Raw genomic sequence first — 16613 nt, 5'->3', positions numbered from 1 at the left:
TCCTGTTAGGTGCACGAATCATTCATCCACAGAGTTTCAAGGATTTTTTTAGACATTAATCACCTCCCTGGTGTCATTTCCAAGGTGAAATGCTCCATTCATATAAATAATGCCTACTGAGTGGAAGTCGTCTGCCAGAGAATCCCCCCAGCAAACACCCTCCACGCCCACCCACACCAGTGACTGCGTTTTCTCCAATTGTGTACCATTAGAAATGACTGTCAGGGGGTCAGAAAGCAACACTATATATGCAAAACAAAAAAAAAAGTGGCACAGTGTTGTGCTACTAGTCCCTGGAGGTGGAAACTGTGGCACAAAGCCTCCCACCAGTGTCCAGCCTCCACCCTTCTCCACCCACGCAAACCACTGACTCACCATGAACCAGTGTCCAGCCACCATGAACCAGTGTCCAGCCACCATGAACCGGTGTCCAGCCACCATGAACCGGTGTCCAGCCTCCACCCTTCTCCACCCACGCAAACCACTGACTCACCATGAACCAGTGTCCAGCCACCATGAACCAGTGTCCAGCCTCCACCCTTCTCCACCCGCACCACAACAGTACGCAACCTCCACTTTTCTCCTCTCGCACTACTTACTCACAACGGAACCCAGCCTGCACCAAACCATAGTGTCGATACGCAATACAACCACCACCTGGAAATAAAAGCCAACTTTCTGAATCGCATCATATGGTTTAATGAGTGTAAAAGCCACTAGAGCTCTGGTGAGATTTTCTTGTTGTGTTCCTGCGGGTTTACGGGGCGGCCTTGCCAGAGGAATCGGCACCGACACACTTAGCATGCTGATGGATCTTTCTTCCTGAAGAATGGGTCGGTTTCCCACAAGAAACTAAAAGGTGGCTCAGGGTTTGTTTAACTTCACAAACAGACCTCTGAAGCAGACAGGACCAATTCCAGCTATGAAAGGCATCACAGCAGGTGCAGCTACTTATGACCCATATATTCATGTTAATTCATAAACATATGTCATATCTTCACAGCTGAATTTCACAGTGTGCAAACTCCACACAGACGCCACCTGCCTGGACAACGTGTGCCCTCTCCCTCACTCACAAACGCACCATTTTAACAGCCTGCAATCTGGAGTACCCAGCAAGTTTTGGTCATGCCCAGATTTGCAGCCTTCCATGTTTCTCTGACCCTGCGCGGTACCCGCTTCACGCCCCACTCTGCCCATGGCGAGTGAGTGAGGCCTGCCAGTGAGCCTGCATCAACTACACCGGGGCAGAGAAAGAGCGTCAGAGGAGAGTGACCGCAGCAGGGAGAGAGAGAGGGGGAGAGAAGGCGTGGGCCGTGTAGACCCACTCCTTTTAGTCCTGTAACTCTTAATCTCCGCCTCAAAAATCTGTACTGGAATCCAACAGCCACAATGCATGTCATTAAGAGTCCTAGAAATGGGCTGATGCTTCAAACTCAGCACAGATACTGAACGTACAGATACCCAAGCAGAGGGTCAATAAAACATTTCCTTTTGCACATTTGGACATCCATACAAACCCATAAACCCACTGCACTAGCACCTGTATCTGCATCGGGTCCCTATACACACACACACACACACACGCTGGAAGAGCTAATACACATAGTCACACATGGGCGTAATCTTGGCCACCGTTTGGCCAACACGTGGCAGTGTAATGTAACAGATCTCAAGCACGTACACGGGGGAGGGATTACCAAAGCCCCCTGCTGGAGATGTATGGGAGCACGCGTCTGTCTGAGCCATATGGCAAACGCATCACACCGATCGTATGGCGAGAGGTTGCGGACGTGCGGCCTGACACCGGCAGCAACCTCCCCCACGCGCAGCAGACGTGGACGCGCCTCCAGCCAGGGGGCGCATACGAAGGGCCTGTCTGCAAAACGGCCGCTTTGGAAAGGTGCTGGCAAAGATCTGTCACCAGTCGAACGTCGGCTTATAGGTTCAGCTGAAATGGAACTCCATTCCCAAGCCTGGTTCACTGCATGCAAACACACCTCTAATAATTACAACCATAGGAATGCCGATTCACCACTGTAATTACTCCTATTATAGCTATTTAATTACTGATTGAGGTACATTGCAGGTGTGTGTGGGTGTGTGTCCAGCCACACTTCCTCACGCCAGTCTTGCCAACAGGAAGTCATTTGGCCCTCCCTCCGGTTAGCCCATCTGTGCTCCACTAGCAGCAGTGGGGAGACTGAGACCAACGTCACAGTGTAACCACTAGCCATCTCTAACCGACTAGCACGGCACAGGCGGCGCACACACCCAGCCATTCACCTGTAATACCCATTAACCAGCCGTGTCCACGCACACGGATGGCAGATGAAGGAAGGAATCGAGTGGAGAGCTAGAAAGACAAGACTAAGCCCCTATAGCTCCGCGTCACTGGCACATGGATCAGCGATGCGTTTCAGCCTGTGACAGCGGGTTATTCATCTTTAGTGGAACACCAGCGGCTGCACAGAAAGGAAGCAAAGGGTTCCAGAACACAAAGGAACCAGAATCACGCAGATGCGTGTGTCGGCAGGGTGAAGTCAGCTGCTGGATTAGTGACAGCGTGACCAGACGCCGTGCTGGAACACACAGCACAAGCGTCTGCGGTCATTTAGCACACGTTGGGCATATTGTGCTTGTTGTGGTTTAAGCTCATGCATGCTGCAGTAGGACAGGGTGATGCTGTAGGCCTGGCCGAGTGTGCGTTGTGTTCTCTCGGTGCTGGTTGCCGTGGTGGCCTGGCCCAGCGCTCCACGGCTGTGTCACTGAGGGGAGCAGGCGCAGAAGGACGCAGGCTCTCCTGGCATCCGCTCCCGTTTTCACAGAACCCGATCGGGAGCGGTGCCCGGATCCGGCCGGCTCGGAGATCCACACATACGCCAACTGCGCGCGCGTTAAAGGACCTGGCACTGCACCAGGGCTGCATGGGGGAGAAGGTGGGTCTGGAGCCTTTGCACACACACACACACACACACACACACACACACACTTAAAGTGGCACAGCCTCAGTCGGCAGACGGGCGTAGCGAGGGAGCAGCACGCCAGGGACTGAGCCTCAGATCCCTGTCCACAGCAAAGCCTCGGCAAATGGCCAACAGAGTGGGGGAAGGGAGCTGAAATAACTGCTCGTGGAGAACCGTGTTCCATCACGACGCTGTTCCTACAGTAATGGGCTGGCGGGTGCTGCGCGAGCCTCAAACATCATCGCCGCTATAGGCCATTGAACATTCCGGTAGGAATCCCTGAATCACGGCCAACCCTTAGGCCATAAAGTCCTTTTCTGTGAAGTGAAACACTAGTAGTAGTGTCATAATGCAAGTGCAATGGCCCTCTCATTAGGCCCAGACACAGTGTCACTGCTGTATTGAAATGCTAATTGCTATTAGCCCACAAACATGATTACTATGCTAATGGATCCAGCTGATCTACTGGGATAAAGTTTCCGATGGCGTGCTGGAGGTGTCGCTAGTGTTGACTTGAGTGATAAGTGTGCAAAGATCCTTGGTGTGAAAAGTTGTGGAGCTAATTCCAGTGAAACCTGAGAGGTCAGCCCTCAAACGCACTCTCTGGCCTGATTTAGCCAGACAGCCAGACGCAGGCAGTGCAAGGAGATCTTAATGAGATTTGTTGGACATCAACCATAAGCCTTGTTAAGCTAGTCACATACAAATATCTGCAGTTTGCAAAAAGAAAATCTCAAGATTAGTCCAGAGAACCCCAGAGAACAGAGGAGTAAGAATCTGTAAATCTGTAACACTTTCACTCACTCTCTTTCTCACTATCCCCCCCCCGCCCCACACACACACCCACACCCACACCCACGCGTGCACGCCTGGACATCCACATCACATCCCTAGACTTCCCAGCCACACACACTTCAGACCAGACATTCCCATCTGAATCTCACTGAAGTTGTGTGAATTTCATCTAAATCATCTCAGCTAACAAACTGACAGAAATCAATGGGCAGCTGCCCCATGACCCAAGCCAATCACACACACCCAGAGCACCACGCCCACCCAGTCCACCAGTGTCATCAGGATATTCCTACCCATGAACAAAACCAAAGAAGGATGAACAAGAACATAAGCTGAAGTACATGATTTAAATCTCTATGGTTGTAATCAACAATGCTCACATAGCATGCACACTAGTACACAAAATACTGTTTCCTGACTCCCTAACTCCTTCCTGTTGTGCATGTCTGTGCACATTTCTCGTATATTTAAGATATTCTGAAATCTGATTTGGTTGCATCCTTCTTCTAACCATCAGTGTCATTATGCAACAGTGGAGGGTGTTTAACTGGTTACAGAAGACAGCACTAACTGAAGTATGCTAGAATGTGTACCCAGCCATACTTTGCAAAGATGCTTGTTTCCATAAGCTGTGTGATATCCAGTGGGATTGTTGTTTGACAACACAGGAGCTTACTGAGCAATCCAAAAGGACTAATGAACCAAGCTTGAGCTGCTCTTATTGTAGTTCTACAGGACGTAAGGGACAAAGCATTAGGAAGATGCATTTAAACTACATCAAAGTCTATATGATCCCATGTTAGAGGTTGTTGGTATGGCATTCATCCAGTCTTATACAATCAGGATCCTCTGGGTCAGTGATAATTAGAATATTGCCATGCAAGGTTCGAGTCTGAGAGAGAGAGAGAGAGAGAGAGAGAGAGAGAGAGAGAGAGAGAGAGAGAGAGAGAGAGAGAGAGAGAGAGAGAGAGAGAGAGAGAGAGAGAGAGAGAGAGAGAGAGAGAGAGGAGAGAGAGAGAGAAGGGGGGTGCCAAAACTCCGGTCAGAAAAAGAGAAACACGAATGCAAGACATCATGACGGAATCCAGAGCAAGAGGGAAAAAAAGGGCCTTTCAAAGCTTGGGTGGTGAGCAAACACCACTGAGGTAATTAAGCGTCTCATGATCAGATAAAGAGAAAGGGACTGAAGAGTGACCCACACCAGGCTCCTCTGTGGCTCCCAGAGTCTGGGAGAAGAGTTCCAGTAACAGAATGCAGTTCAGGATCGTTATGAAGAGAAAGTGGCTTTATATCCACAAATCGCCTTGCACTTCAAATTAGCCTACGGAATCTAAGCAGTAGAGGAGCACAAATGCAAACCAAGCTCATTGAAATGAGCACAGGGGGGAAAAACGTGGCGAGAGGGGGACGGTGGAGGGAGAGAGACAGAGAGAAATGGGAAGAGGGGTGTGAAGATCTATAGAGGCTGTTTTTAAAAGGCTCTCAGGACTAGTTTATATAAGCAGGCAGATGGCTTTGCTTTCACATAGCTGAAAATCAAATGCAAATATATTTGTTCATTAGGAAGTAATGAGGCTTGTCAGAGAAATAACGCTATTTCTGTCTGGGCGTAACCGTATCCCACTCCGAGTTCCAGCCTTAGAGAAAGAGACTTCACGCGCCAGCATTTAGGGACAGGGCATTTTGAATTAAACAGCCATCACCCTGAAAACACTGCTCCTCACTGGTGAAATGGAATATTCTACGAAACTTACATGAGGTTGAAGAGACTCATGAAAGATTAATCCTCGAGCACATTTCAAGGCCCCGTTAGCACCTCTCGCTCCGGTACATTTACAGCATTTAGTTGACGCTTTTTATTCAAAATGACTTGCAATTATGACTGAGTACAACTTGAGCAATTGAGGGTTAAGGGCCTTGCTCAGGGGCCCAACAGTGGCAACGTTTGAACTGGCAACCTTCTGATTACAGGTCAAGTACCTAAACCACTGAGCTACCACTGCCCCTTAGGTCCTGTTAGCACCTCTTGCTCTGGTACCGGGTTCCTTAGGTCCCGTTAGCACCTCTCGCATTGGTACCAGGTTCCTTAGGTCCCGTTAGCACCTCTCGCATTGGTACCAGGTTCCTTAGGTCCCGTTAGCACCTCTCGCATTGGTACCAGGTTCCTTAGGCTCCGTTAGCACCTCTCGCGCCAGTACCAGGTTCCTTAGGTCCCGTTAGCACCTCTCGCTCCTGTACCAGGTTCCTTAGGTCCCGTTAGCACCTCTCGCATTGGTACCAGGTTCCTTAGGTCCCGTTAGCACCTCTCGCTCCTGTACCAGGTTCCTTAGGTCCCGTTAGCACCTCTCGCGCCAGTACCAGGTTCCTTAGGTCCCGTTAGCACCTCTCGCTCCTGTACCAGGTTCCTTAGGCTCCGTTAGCACCTCTTGCTCTGGTAAATTGCCGCCCAGAGATTCCTCCCATGGGTTTCTTCTTAATTTTTCAAATAGACAAACTCTAAATCCAAGCATTTGACAAAAAAACACCAAACACACAATTCTACTGTCTTCTGAAGAAAGGTTTTTTCCGCATTCTTTTAACACCTTGCCTAAGCCTAAACAGTAGAGAAACGCATCCTATTATACTCATGGGCAACACTCAGTCAGATTGATTTCTGTTGGCAGCACAAATGACCAATTTGCAACAGAACGTATGGCGTGATCGACTGAGCGCTAAAGTCGAGCCACACCTGAAGCAGTGGCACATGGAGGGAGGGCCTGTGAACTCGCCCCTCCACGCACAGCAGGTGAACGGTGCTGCAGAGCTTCAGATCTAATCAAGCCCATCACACGTGGAGGCGGGCGTGTGTCCAGGAGCCAGGCTGAGTATCCCTCTCTGACACGATGAGCGCAAAGAAACCAAAAAGTCAAACCCTTTAATGCGTAAATGACCCTCAGAAGGACAGAATGAAACCAACAGGCAGGGAAAAGGACTTTAGCGCTCTCCTTACCTTGCGAACTGTTATTAACACAACAGGCAGAGGTATAAATTCTGTCTAACCACACCACACTGCCTGGTCTAGCTTTACCAATGTCAGAACAGTCTGTGTTGTTCTTCACTTGAGATAGTTTATCCAGCAGTCCAACTGAAGTGCCCCTGCTGTCTGCCTGAGCCTGTGTGTGTGTCTCTTAGGCTTTTAGTACCGATTACCTGTGGAGGCTCCCAGAGTGTGTGAGACGTCCCAGAGCTGCATCGTAATCACAGCGACAGACTTAGAGAAGTACCAATAGAGACAACAGCTTGCGTCAAACTAGTCCAGGAAGGGGGGCGGGGGTCTGCTCTCCCTGGAACGGCTGACAGCGATGCCACATACTGATGTGTAACAGCTGCTGGATTATCTTTGCCGAAAGGAGGACGCGAAGGAAAAGGCGTGTGGGCATGACAGCTCGCAGATGAGCTTGGGAGCGCAACTGGGATTCCGCTGGCTTACATGCCATTTTTCAGATGCAGCTTCACAGGGATTATGGAAAACGCATCTTAGGAATGTGGAAAAGGGGGGTTATGGTGCCTGGCGCGTCGTCACTCCCGACTGTAGCTGGTCCACAAGCACGCCGCACGCTGCGCTCTGCCGTCGCATCTCAGCAGGTCTTCCCTGTGGCGAGCCCATGCAAGCCCCTGCCAGGGTAAAGCCCATGCCTCTGTGTGTGTGTGTTCTGGACAGGAAGGCTGAGGGAAGGGACCAGGCACGGGTCATACCATCAGTGCAGGCTTCAACGCTTACAAGTCTTCCCACTGTACAGGGCGTGATATGGTCTTAATTCATTCTCAAAGTCTTCATAACACCCACTCAAACTGCTGACACTCTGACAGCCACCACACACACACACACACACACACACACACACACACACACACACACACACACACACACACACACACACACACACACACACACACACAACACAACATAACATGTCTCAGAAAAAAAGTTTTAGACAGAAAGATTAAAATTTGAAATCAGTCTACAGGATCAAACCTGGTTCACCAGTAATGCTTTTATAAGCAGATATAAAACATGCCTATAAAAGCACAACTGATTTGGAGCAGGAGGGACTCAGGTGGGCTCCGTGTGACTGTCCCTTGTGAGCTCCACTGGGCCTGCCCCAGAGGTAAGGGACAGAAACCGACCAAACACAAACCAGGCGGGAGGTCTCCGATACACACATGGGGCAGGGGGACGTTTGAAACACCCACACAGAGACACACGGGGCGGGGTGATGCTATAAAACCCGCAGGAAGCGGTGGTAGAACACCACGCACGCAGGGTGGGGCAACGCTGCACTACATCCACCACACACCAGCCAGACGCTGCAGGTAGCATGAGAGAGGAAGGGTGGGGATGTGATTAGCTCCGCCAGGGCCACAGAACGTCCTCTGCAGCACTGAGCAGAGGAGCTGCACACCTGCAATTAAAGACATTCAAACGCTTTTAGCGAAACCTGGTCGGGTCATTGCGCGATGAAAGGAGACGGAGACGACTGCGTTTGATGGCGATTGTTTATTTCCATCTCTCATCAGAGCCTGTCTTGTCTGGTACGATTTGGCCCTCCCTCTTCCCACTGTCTTTCAGCACAGTCACTCTGCCAGTCTGTCCCCCTGTCCAACCCGTCTCCCTGGGGTCTGAGCGGTTGTCTTTGTCTGACACGCCGGCCCCGTAATCAGACAGCGATGATGGCTGTGTGGCTGCCCGTAGCGAGGAAGTATACTGGAAGCAATCGCCGCCTCGTCCAAAATAAAAGAATGGCTTCTCTGCAAATGCCGCAGTTGCAGCCACGGTGCGGGACTCATCCGCTCCAGCCGCGCGGGGAGATCGATAGCGCGCCGTGTCGGGAACGGCTGGCCTCTGCGCACAGGGGCTGCAGGTGTCTTCAGGGTGGATGAATGGAAAAGGAAGCAACATCACCCTGCTGCTTCTTCCCGCACACTCCACGCCTCCGGGCTGCTTAATGAAACCAGCACAACCGACACGACCCGTCGGCTCATTCTGAAAGGCCTCCGTGAATTCTTTTGGGTCCGTTAGAGAAGGGCAGACGGCTTCGTGTACCAGACAGAGCCGGAACGCTGGTGTTCTTTTAGCAGGCCCCATCCCTCTCAGTGATGCCCAGCTCTGAAACAGCTTCTATAAGCACCCCTCTCAGAGTGTGTCGGGGACATTAATAACATTACTTCAGTTTTTCGCTCCCTTCCAGAAATCCGGTTCCACTTTTGGCTGCAGCACATCGAGGTTAAAAAAGCAGTGGCAAAACTGTACACAGACATGAAGAAAAGGGAGCATATCACTCCCTGTTCATTCCAGGGTTCGGTTCAAAGTTTTATTTATTCACTGATGTGTCATACAGTGCAACTTTTATGCATGAGCCACGTACAGCACTTTGGCTTTAAATGTGCTTTACAAATAAATATTTCCTTACTGAACTACCTGCGCTGTGTGGTGCTCTTCCAGATCCTGGGCATTCCCCAACACTCCACTTCAGTCTGCTAATTCCCATGGAACTGCTAACACGAACAGCAGCAGCTCAACATGTGGCTTTTGTTCTGTTTTCAACCTGGTTCTTCTTTTCTATTTGCTTTGCTTCTTTTTTATCTGTCCATCTGGCCAGCCTTTAAAAAAACGTTTCCTGCTCTCCAGGGTTTATTCCGACACCACTGTTAAAGCGCACTTCCCTCCACATATCCCACATTCCTCTCCAAGCTAGCTATGAGGACGCCCTCTTCCCAGCTGAGAATCTAGCTGTGTCGCTCTGTTTTCTCTGTCTTGGGGGGGGGGGGGGGGGGGGGGGGGCGACGATGACCAGGTCCCTGGCATGGCAACAAGACAGGACACACACAGAACAGTGGGAATACAGCTTTGCAAACATTCACATTCTCAGAATGTAATGGTTTTTAACAAACCAGGAAGAATTCCACAGAATCTGAAAAAAAAAAGCCTGACCCACACCCCGAGAGAAACAGACAGATACAGACAGCTCTTCAAAACATTCAGGATAAAGATCAACTTCAGCATTAAAAGTGTCCTGTTTGATAATAGAGGAAGAGAGTTAGACTGGACAGAGGGAAAGCGAGACAGAGAGCACGACAGTGCACAGCAGTGAGGCAACAGAAGCATCTACATCAACTTCTTTCATTCCTGCTTTCTTTCCAACTATTCCCCTTAGCATGGGTAACCTAGCATGCTGCCCTCTGTGTGCGTGCTGAAAGCCCAGCTCTCATAAATGGGGAAACAAACCTTTGAATTTACAGTTTTGACACGGTTTTCTTCTCACCCCGTGTAGAAATGTCGGGACTACATTTCACTTCCAGACAAAGTTTTGCTTTTGAACTCGAGCTACATGGCTAATGCTGTTAATGAGTTCGGGAAGCTTCTGCTAGCCAATTAGCATCTTGGAAACTGCAGGCTGAAATCATCACATACCTTCTTCCAAATGAATGAGAGAAACAGTCTCAAACAGACTTGCTAATAGGAATTCTACCGCTTGCATAACACACTACACTATAAAAATGTACAGCATATAGCTAAAACCCTTTTTCTTATCTGTGCTGAATGCCTTGGCTAAGTGACCATGTTTAAAAAGCAGTACCATCTTGTCGCCAAGAACTCAGTCCGGTCTCTGGGCAAATCTTTGTATTTATTACACATTCCACATCCTTAACATACCCGATTGTGTAAGTTTAGAACCACTTTACATTTTACACACACTGCTTTATCTGCTTATCTCCCTCTCCTCTATAAGTCCGTATACGCTGCACAGAGCTGCTATTTATTCATATACATGTTTTTCCTCACTACCGTGGTCACATGCGCTGAGTGGAACTACTCGAAGTGAGCTTCAGACACGCATTTCAGTGGACAGCTGTGTCTGACTTGCTGTGCACATGACAAACAATCCTGAAACCTGAACCTTTAGACTAAGAGGAAATTTGTGAAAATTAAAAATTTCCCTTTAAACATAACAGAAATGCCTGCATGCGGTAAGAACCTGCTTACACACACACATATTAAATAACCTAAACTACTAGAGCTTACAGTGCATGTTGTAGACCCACTGCTAAACACAGATAAGAACATTAACCTGTGACCTGACCTATGAGCCACAAAGCATCTTAGGACAGAGAAGATCCTGTGTGCATGTACTCCAGAGAGGCTAATGACATGGGCTTAAATAGACAGCTCAGATTCAAAAGGTCAGCATCCTGAATGCGCCAGCACAACAGGACGCAGCAACAAAACAGACAAACGGTTAACACACCAGTAGAACTGCAATCACATAAGTGTGTGCTGCGTCAACACGCAGCTCACGCTGTACCACACACACTGTGCATTTATTACTATGGCAATACCGACAATACCGCAATAATGGCACTCCTGTTAAATCAGCTCTGCAAATTAATAGCCAAACAGATTCTCTACATGCTGGAATCCCGAGATCATTAGCTGTGTGTGATTTCCACTGCTCAGGTGGCACGGTTCTACCCGCTGCCCCTGAGGAAGTGGGCGAGGTTGGTGTGTGCGTGCGTGCGTAGTGGCCAGGGTCAGTGTGAGCGAGTGAAGCACTCCGTGTGGCTCTATTTCAACTTGTGCTCTTTTACTACAAGTGCCTTTAGGAGGGCCGTCCCACCACGGCCTGCGGCGACCTCCACCACATCCTAAAAAGAAGCTCTGCTGCACCCCCACTGTCTCCAAGGTTACTTACACCTTAAAGGAAGCACCTAAACCCCAATCATTTAAGGTTCACACGCTCGCTCTCTCCCTCTCTCTGTCTCTCCCTCCTCTTATTAATTAAAATTTATTTTATGATTTCTCATTGAAAGCACAAGAATGGAACAGACTGATGTTTACTTTAGCTTCTCATTTTTGTACAGCAGAAAGGGCAAAAGCCTAGAAAGGGAAATGCAGGCTCAGACTTTCAGCATGAGGCCCCACCCTGCCAGAGGAATCTCCCACATTCCTCCATGTGCATTTCCTCTGTGTGTAAAGTTCAGTGTCCAATTTTTTTTTATAACGAAGCAGCACACGAAACACTAGATTAAGAATTGTGGGCCACACAAACTCAAAGATTGATGTTCTTTTTGCTTGCTTTGCTGGACCACAGACTGGACTAGGAGTGATTTCACTGACGGACTGATTCTCGTTGTTGAAACACACATGCGGAAGGTTTATGGTTGTCATCTGTCTGGTTTTCACCCAGACAGTCCAGTTCTATGTGTATGTTCAGATGTCCTCTCTTGACTTCCATTTGTCCAATTTTTTGTAATGTTTTCCTGATTTGTGTCTTGATTGGTCAGTCAGCTCATCACTCCTCACATGTCACGCCCACTAGCAATTTTAAGCCAATCAAAAGTCAGCAGCCAACGTCATTTACAAATTGCAGGTGAAAAAACATGACAATGGTGAGTCTAATATAACAGGAGTGCCCAGATTTGGCTTGTTGAAAATGTAACAACCCCTGGAAGGTTCTTAGCACTTCTGTCTACACAAAATGGTTTGCAGTGAAGGCAGCAATATTTTCTTATTAGCTAGTTGTTCAAGATGGCTTGGTTTAACTTTTTGGATTGCTATGCGACAGGGAAATGAGTGAGGATAACGGTCATTAAATTTGCCCAGCGCTAAAAAAAATAATAATTTAGGACTTGCAATCATGAATTGCTATTAGCAAGGCAACATGATGTCTTAGTAGTTAGATATATAACATGAAAGCTCAGTCTCATTTAACAGATTAATGATATTTCTCAAAAACGGCAATCATGTACCCAGGAAATAAAAATCAAGTGATAAATTCTTATTTTCTCAAGTGTAACATCAGAGTCTTTATACATAAGTGGATACCTACCCACTGTGAGAATATGCAAAATCAAGGCATCTAAGCGACTTTTGTGTAACATAATGTAGCCACAGCGAACAAACTAACAATTGCAAAGGACAAAGTTTTGGCACTTGCGTGAAAACTTCTGCGTTCCAGAGGCTTCCAGAGTCCTCTCAACCCTCCCCAGGCTGTGGTCAACCTGCACAGTGTCTCAGCTCAGACACCAAACCTGCTGACCGAGCTGATTTTCACTCTGAGAGAACAGCACAGAGCACCGTCTATGAGCACTCTGGGCTTACGATGACAATAAGCTGTAGATAAGTTTCAGACTTATGATGAAGAGAGTGCAGAACACAACCCTGTCCTTTTAACAGGTAGCGCAAGTTAAAAGATCAACTTAAAATTCTCAGTCAGTTAACAGCACAAATGCTTTCTACTGGTTCAAATAGAGATTGTATTTTAAACAACTTCGGCCTTTTTGAGAAACATGGAGACAGGGAATGTTTACTGTACTTTATGGTAGCGCGCTTCTGTTAGCCAGACAGAGTAATGTGCTATGATTTCATATTTGGACTGGACTGGACCCCAGAGAAAGACAAGCATATCTTTCATTCTGATGATATCTAGCCTGTGATAGTAATGTAGCAAAACACACACACACACACACACACACACACACAGGAATTGAGTACCGCTGAGCATACACAAAAGCACGGTTGCTGGCTTATCTCCAGATCCACTGAAGTAAATAGTAAAACAATATCTCGACTGTCTACACATAAATATCTATATAGCTACACTAAAAGTGAAGTTCTGTTCAAGGCAAATTCAATTCAATATGACGATGATCAACAATAACAGCCATAAACTAACTTACTGAAAGAAAGAAGAAGGGATGGAAGACTTCTTTCAAGCAAATCTCCACCGCTGTCGATGGGCAGCCACAGTTACAAGCGCACAGCCAGGGAATTCACTGGGCAATACCTCTATTTACACACACACACACACACACACACACACACACACACACACACCCCTTCAGCCTCTCTCCCATGTGTGCACGTGTCTGTGTGTGTGTGTGGGGGGGGGTGTCCAGCCACAGCGAGCCCCACTCTGAACAGGCAGGAATGCAATTAGAGGGATCCCGACCAACGACCGACTCCATGTTTGGGCATCAAACAGAGGCAGGAGGTGTAGGAGAGGGTGGAGGGGGTGGCATGGGAAGACAAGTGCACCATGTAGAAAGAGATGAGGGAAGGAGAACTCTCATCTCCTGCTGCCCCAGCGCACCCCGGCATCTTCCCTGCTGATGGACCCGGATCCCAATGCCACTTCCAAAGGCTTCCGCTCCAAAACCAAACCCCGAATCGTGCGCAGCAGACCAACGCGGGACCTCACGCCCCCCCCCAGCTTCTTCTTACCCTCCTTCACTCGTTTTCTCTGTCACTTCAGCACTCGTCAGACGTTTGGCTGGGGATTAGTTTACCGCAAAACCCTGGCGGGGAGCGACGCCGCTGAACACAGATCAGCTCCTCGCAGCTCCGCTTCCCACCGCCCACCGGGAGAGCGCCCGAGCGGCTCGGGATAGGAGCCCCGTTCCCGGAGGAAAGAGGAAGTGACATCAGCAGGTAGCTCTCCAATGGAGCAGAGTTTCCTGTTGACTTGAGTGCCAGAGAGAAAGTTCAGGGAAGGGGGAAAGTGGGAGTTGCTGGAGAGAGCATTCAAATGCCCTCACCTTCTCAACTCTATTTCTGTCTGCCCTCTCTCAGGGCTGGCATTGCAGAAGCAGTAGACACACCAGTTACTGTCCCACCACACACACACACACACACACACACACACACACACACACACACACACACACACACACACATAGCTGTCCTGTTACCATTAGCCAAACTCACAGGAGTCCTGTGCCCACCACCAGCTCAGGATTTATGACACAGGCGGAGATCTGAGAGGAACACCAACGTTGGTTCTAACGACTCCACCAAAAATAGTATGCAATGGGAAGCACGAATGAATGTGTGTGCGCAATTGTGAATTTAATTTAGACTTTACAATAACAACATGTCTTACAATAACATGTCAAAACTCACAGTGAAGAATTGCAGCATGAATTTGACCATTTGCACCATGAATTTGTAAGTGTGTGTGTGTGTGTGTGTGTGTGTGTGTGTGTGTGTGTGTGTATGTATATAAGGAAGAATAGTCTCCTACTTGCTCTTTGACAGAGGCCAGGATATTATTTGCAGCACCGTCAGACTCCATGTTGTGACTGGCTAGTCCTTCTCTGACCGGCAGCAGTAGTCCCTCCTCCGACACTGGGCTCTGCTCAGGAGCGGGCATTCCTCCTGTGCACGCACACACACACACACACACACACACACACACGTGAAATGCATGCACATGCATAAAACACTTATTTCACAGATTTGATAGAAATGCTATAGCTAAAAGCTGCTTCTCATTAACCTTAAAGGTTAAGATAGTGCCTGACATGCACACTGCCCAGACATGCGCCCACATCCACCAGCCAATCCCACACAAAACCAATGGCAACCAAAATAGGCAGGAAACATCTATAAACTCCTCTCAACTCCCAAAGAGGCACAACAGCCCTCTCAACTCCCATAGAGGCAGGAAACTCCTCAAACAGGAGCTGAAAAGTTGTGGGAATCAACCCAGCCCAAAGCCCTAATCAGTACCAGACCAGCACAGCTAGACCAGGCAGACCCACATACTGCAGAATCAGCACTGAAACAGTGGAAATACACCAGCCAATAAACATGTAAATAGTACTGATCTGAGAACAGGTTCACTCATTTTCACTCATGTAAATGTGCTGAGATAAGGCCAAAAATAATGCAAAACTTGTGGTAGTGTAATGCACATATTTCAGACTGGAAACATCATTCAGACAGAGAGACTGGCTGTCACCAGAATATTTGCATTTATATTTACATTTACATTTACCAATTCATCAGACACTCTTCTTCAAAGTGACTTATAAACAGCACAGTAAAGGAAGGTGGGAGAAAACAGGTCTGTGATCAGTGTACTACTGACTGAGCCATGTCCTGGGGGGGTGTACTGTCCAACACCCAGACACGGTCAAACAGGTGCCCCATGCCCGAGTTTGGTTTTATTCATTTGTGCTAGTTTGTTTATTCAGACCATGAGTATTCTGACTTTTTCACTTGGCTGGTTTTATGGGACTCGTGAGAAAGACTCTCTGCCCTCAGGCTCTCCTTTCTTCATCTCAACAAAGAACTCAACTAAATGACATGATGAGTGGCTCAAGGGGAGAGAACCCCCCCCTTTTTTTTATATGAAAACACTGAAATGGGAAAAATAGAACATACAACAAAAAAAATTAAAGGATCTGAGCAGTTTGTTTTATTAATCAATCACTCAGATATAGAACATTTCATTTAAAAAACATGTTCATTTACAAACTCATGTGCTGGCTGGCTTTCCATACAGAACTACTGAATTGCACACACGCACGCACACACAGACACGCACGCACGCACACACGCACACGCACACACACACGCACGCACACACACATGCACGCACACACACACGCACGCACGCACACACGCACGCACGCACGTTGCTTTAGAAATAAGCTACAAGTATTATCTGTATCTGTATTATCTGTGCTTCACACTCAGAACCCCCTTGTGATTTTGACCACAGACCTGCCATGATATGTTCATCTCTGACCTACTGAAAGTGCGAGCTGGCCCCTCGCAGCCTGTAGCGTAGCACCTTTTTCACACGCTGTTGGCACCTTCTGTGTCAGCCTGGTGTCAGGACTAGTACAGAGTTGGCTGTTAGTGGTTAGTGAACACAGGACAGTTGAACATTTCCTGATATGTTGCTATTGTCTCTTCTTGTCAGGTCATATTTGTAAATAAAATCCATTCTCCATTAATCTGCAAGTTGGAGGTCTTTAACTGCTAGTTCCCCTGGTAACATACGCAGTAGGAACCTGTGATCTACA

The 16613-nt window shown here is 48.1% G+C and overlaps 1 protein-coding gene across 15 annotated transcripts in view; it reads right to left on the bottom strand.

The window, feature by feature from the left end:
• Positions 1–16613, bottom strand: part of LOC113590629 (plakophilin-4-like) — a 69934-nt gene that overhangs the window by 38677 nt on the left and 14644 nt on the right. For 14 of the 15 annotated variants that reach the window (XM_035523771.2, XM_081713453.1, XM_081713452.1 and 11 more), the window contains exon 2: positions 14822–14955. In XM_035523771.2, the coding sequence (XP_035379664.1) occupies positions 14822–14950 (129 nt within the window). In that variant the 5' untranslated portion in view covers positions 14951–14955. Of the gene's footprint in view, positions 1–14022; positions 14160–14821; positions 14956–16613 lie in introns of those variants that run through there. The other variant, XM_081713455.1, reaches the window with a different exon arrangement.

The sequence above is a fragment of the Electrophorus electricus genome, chromosome 4, assembly GCF_041902795.1.
Source record: "Electrophorus electricus isolate QZ-2024a chromosome 4, ASM4190279v1, whole genome shotgun sequence".
In the NCBI taxonomy this organism is placed as follows: Eukaryota; Metazoa; Chordata; class Actinopteri; order Gymnotiformes; family Gymnotidae; genus Electrophorus; species Electrophorus electricus.
Note: the sequence above shows the minus strand (reverse complement) of the source record. Positions and strands in the feature narration are given on the sequence as shown.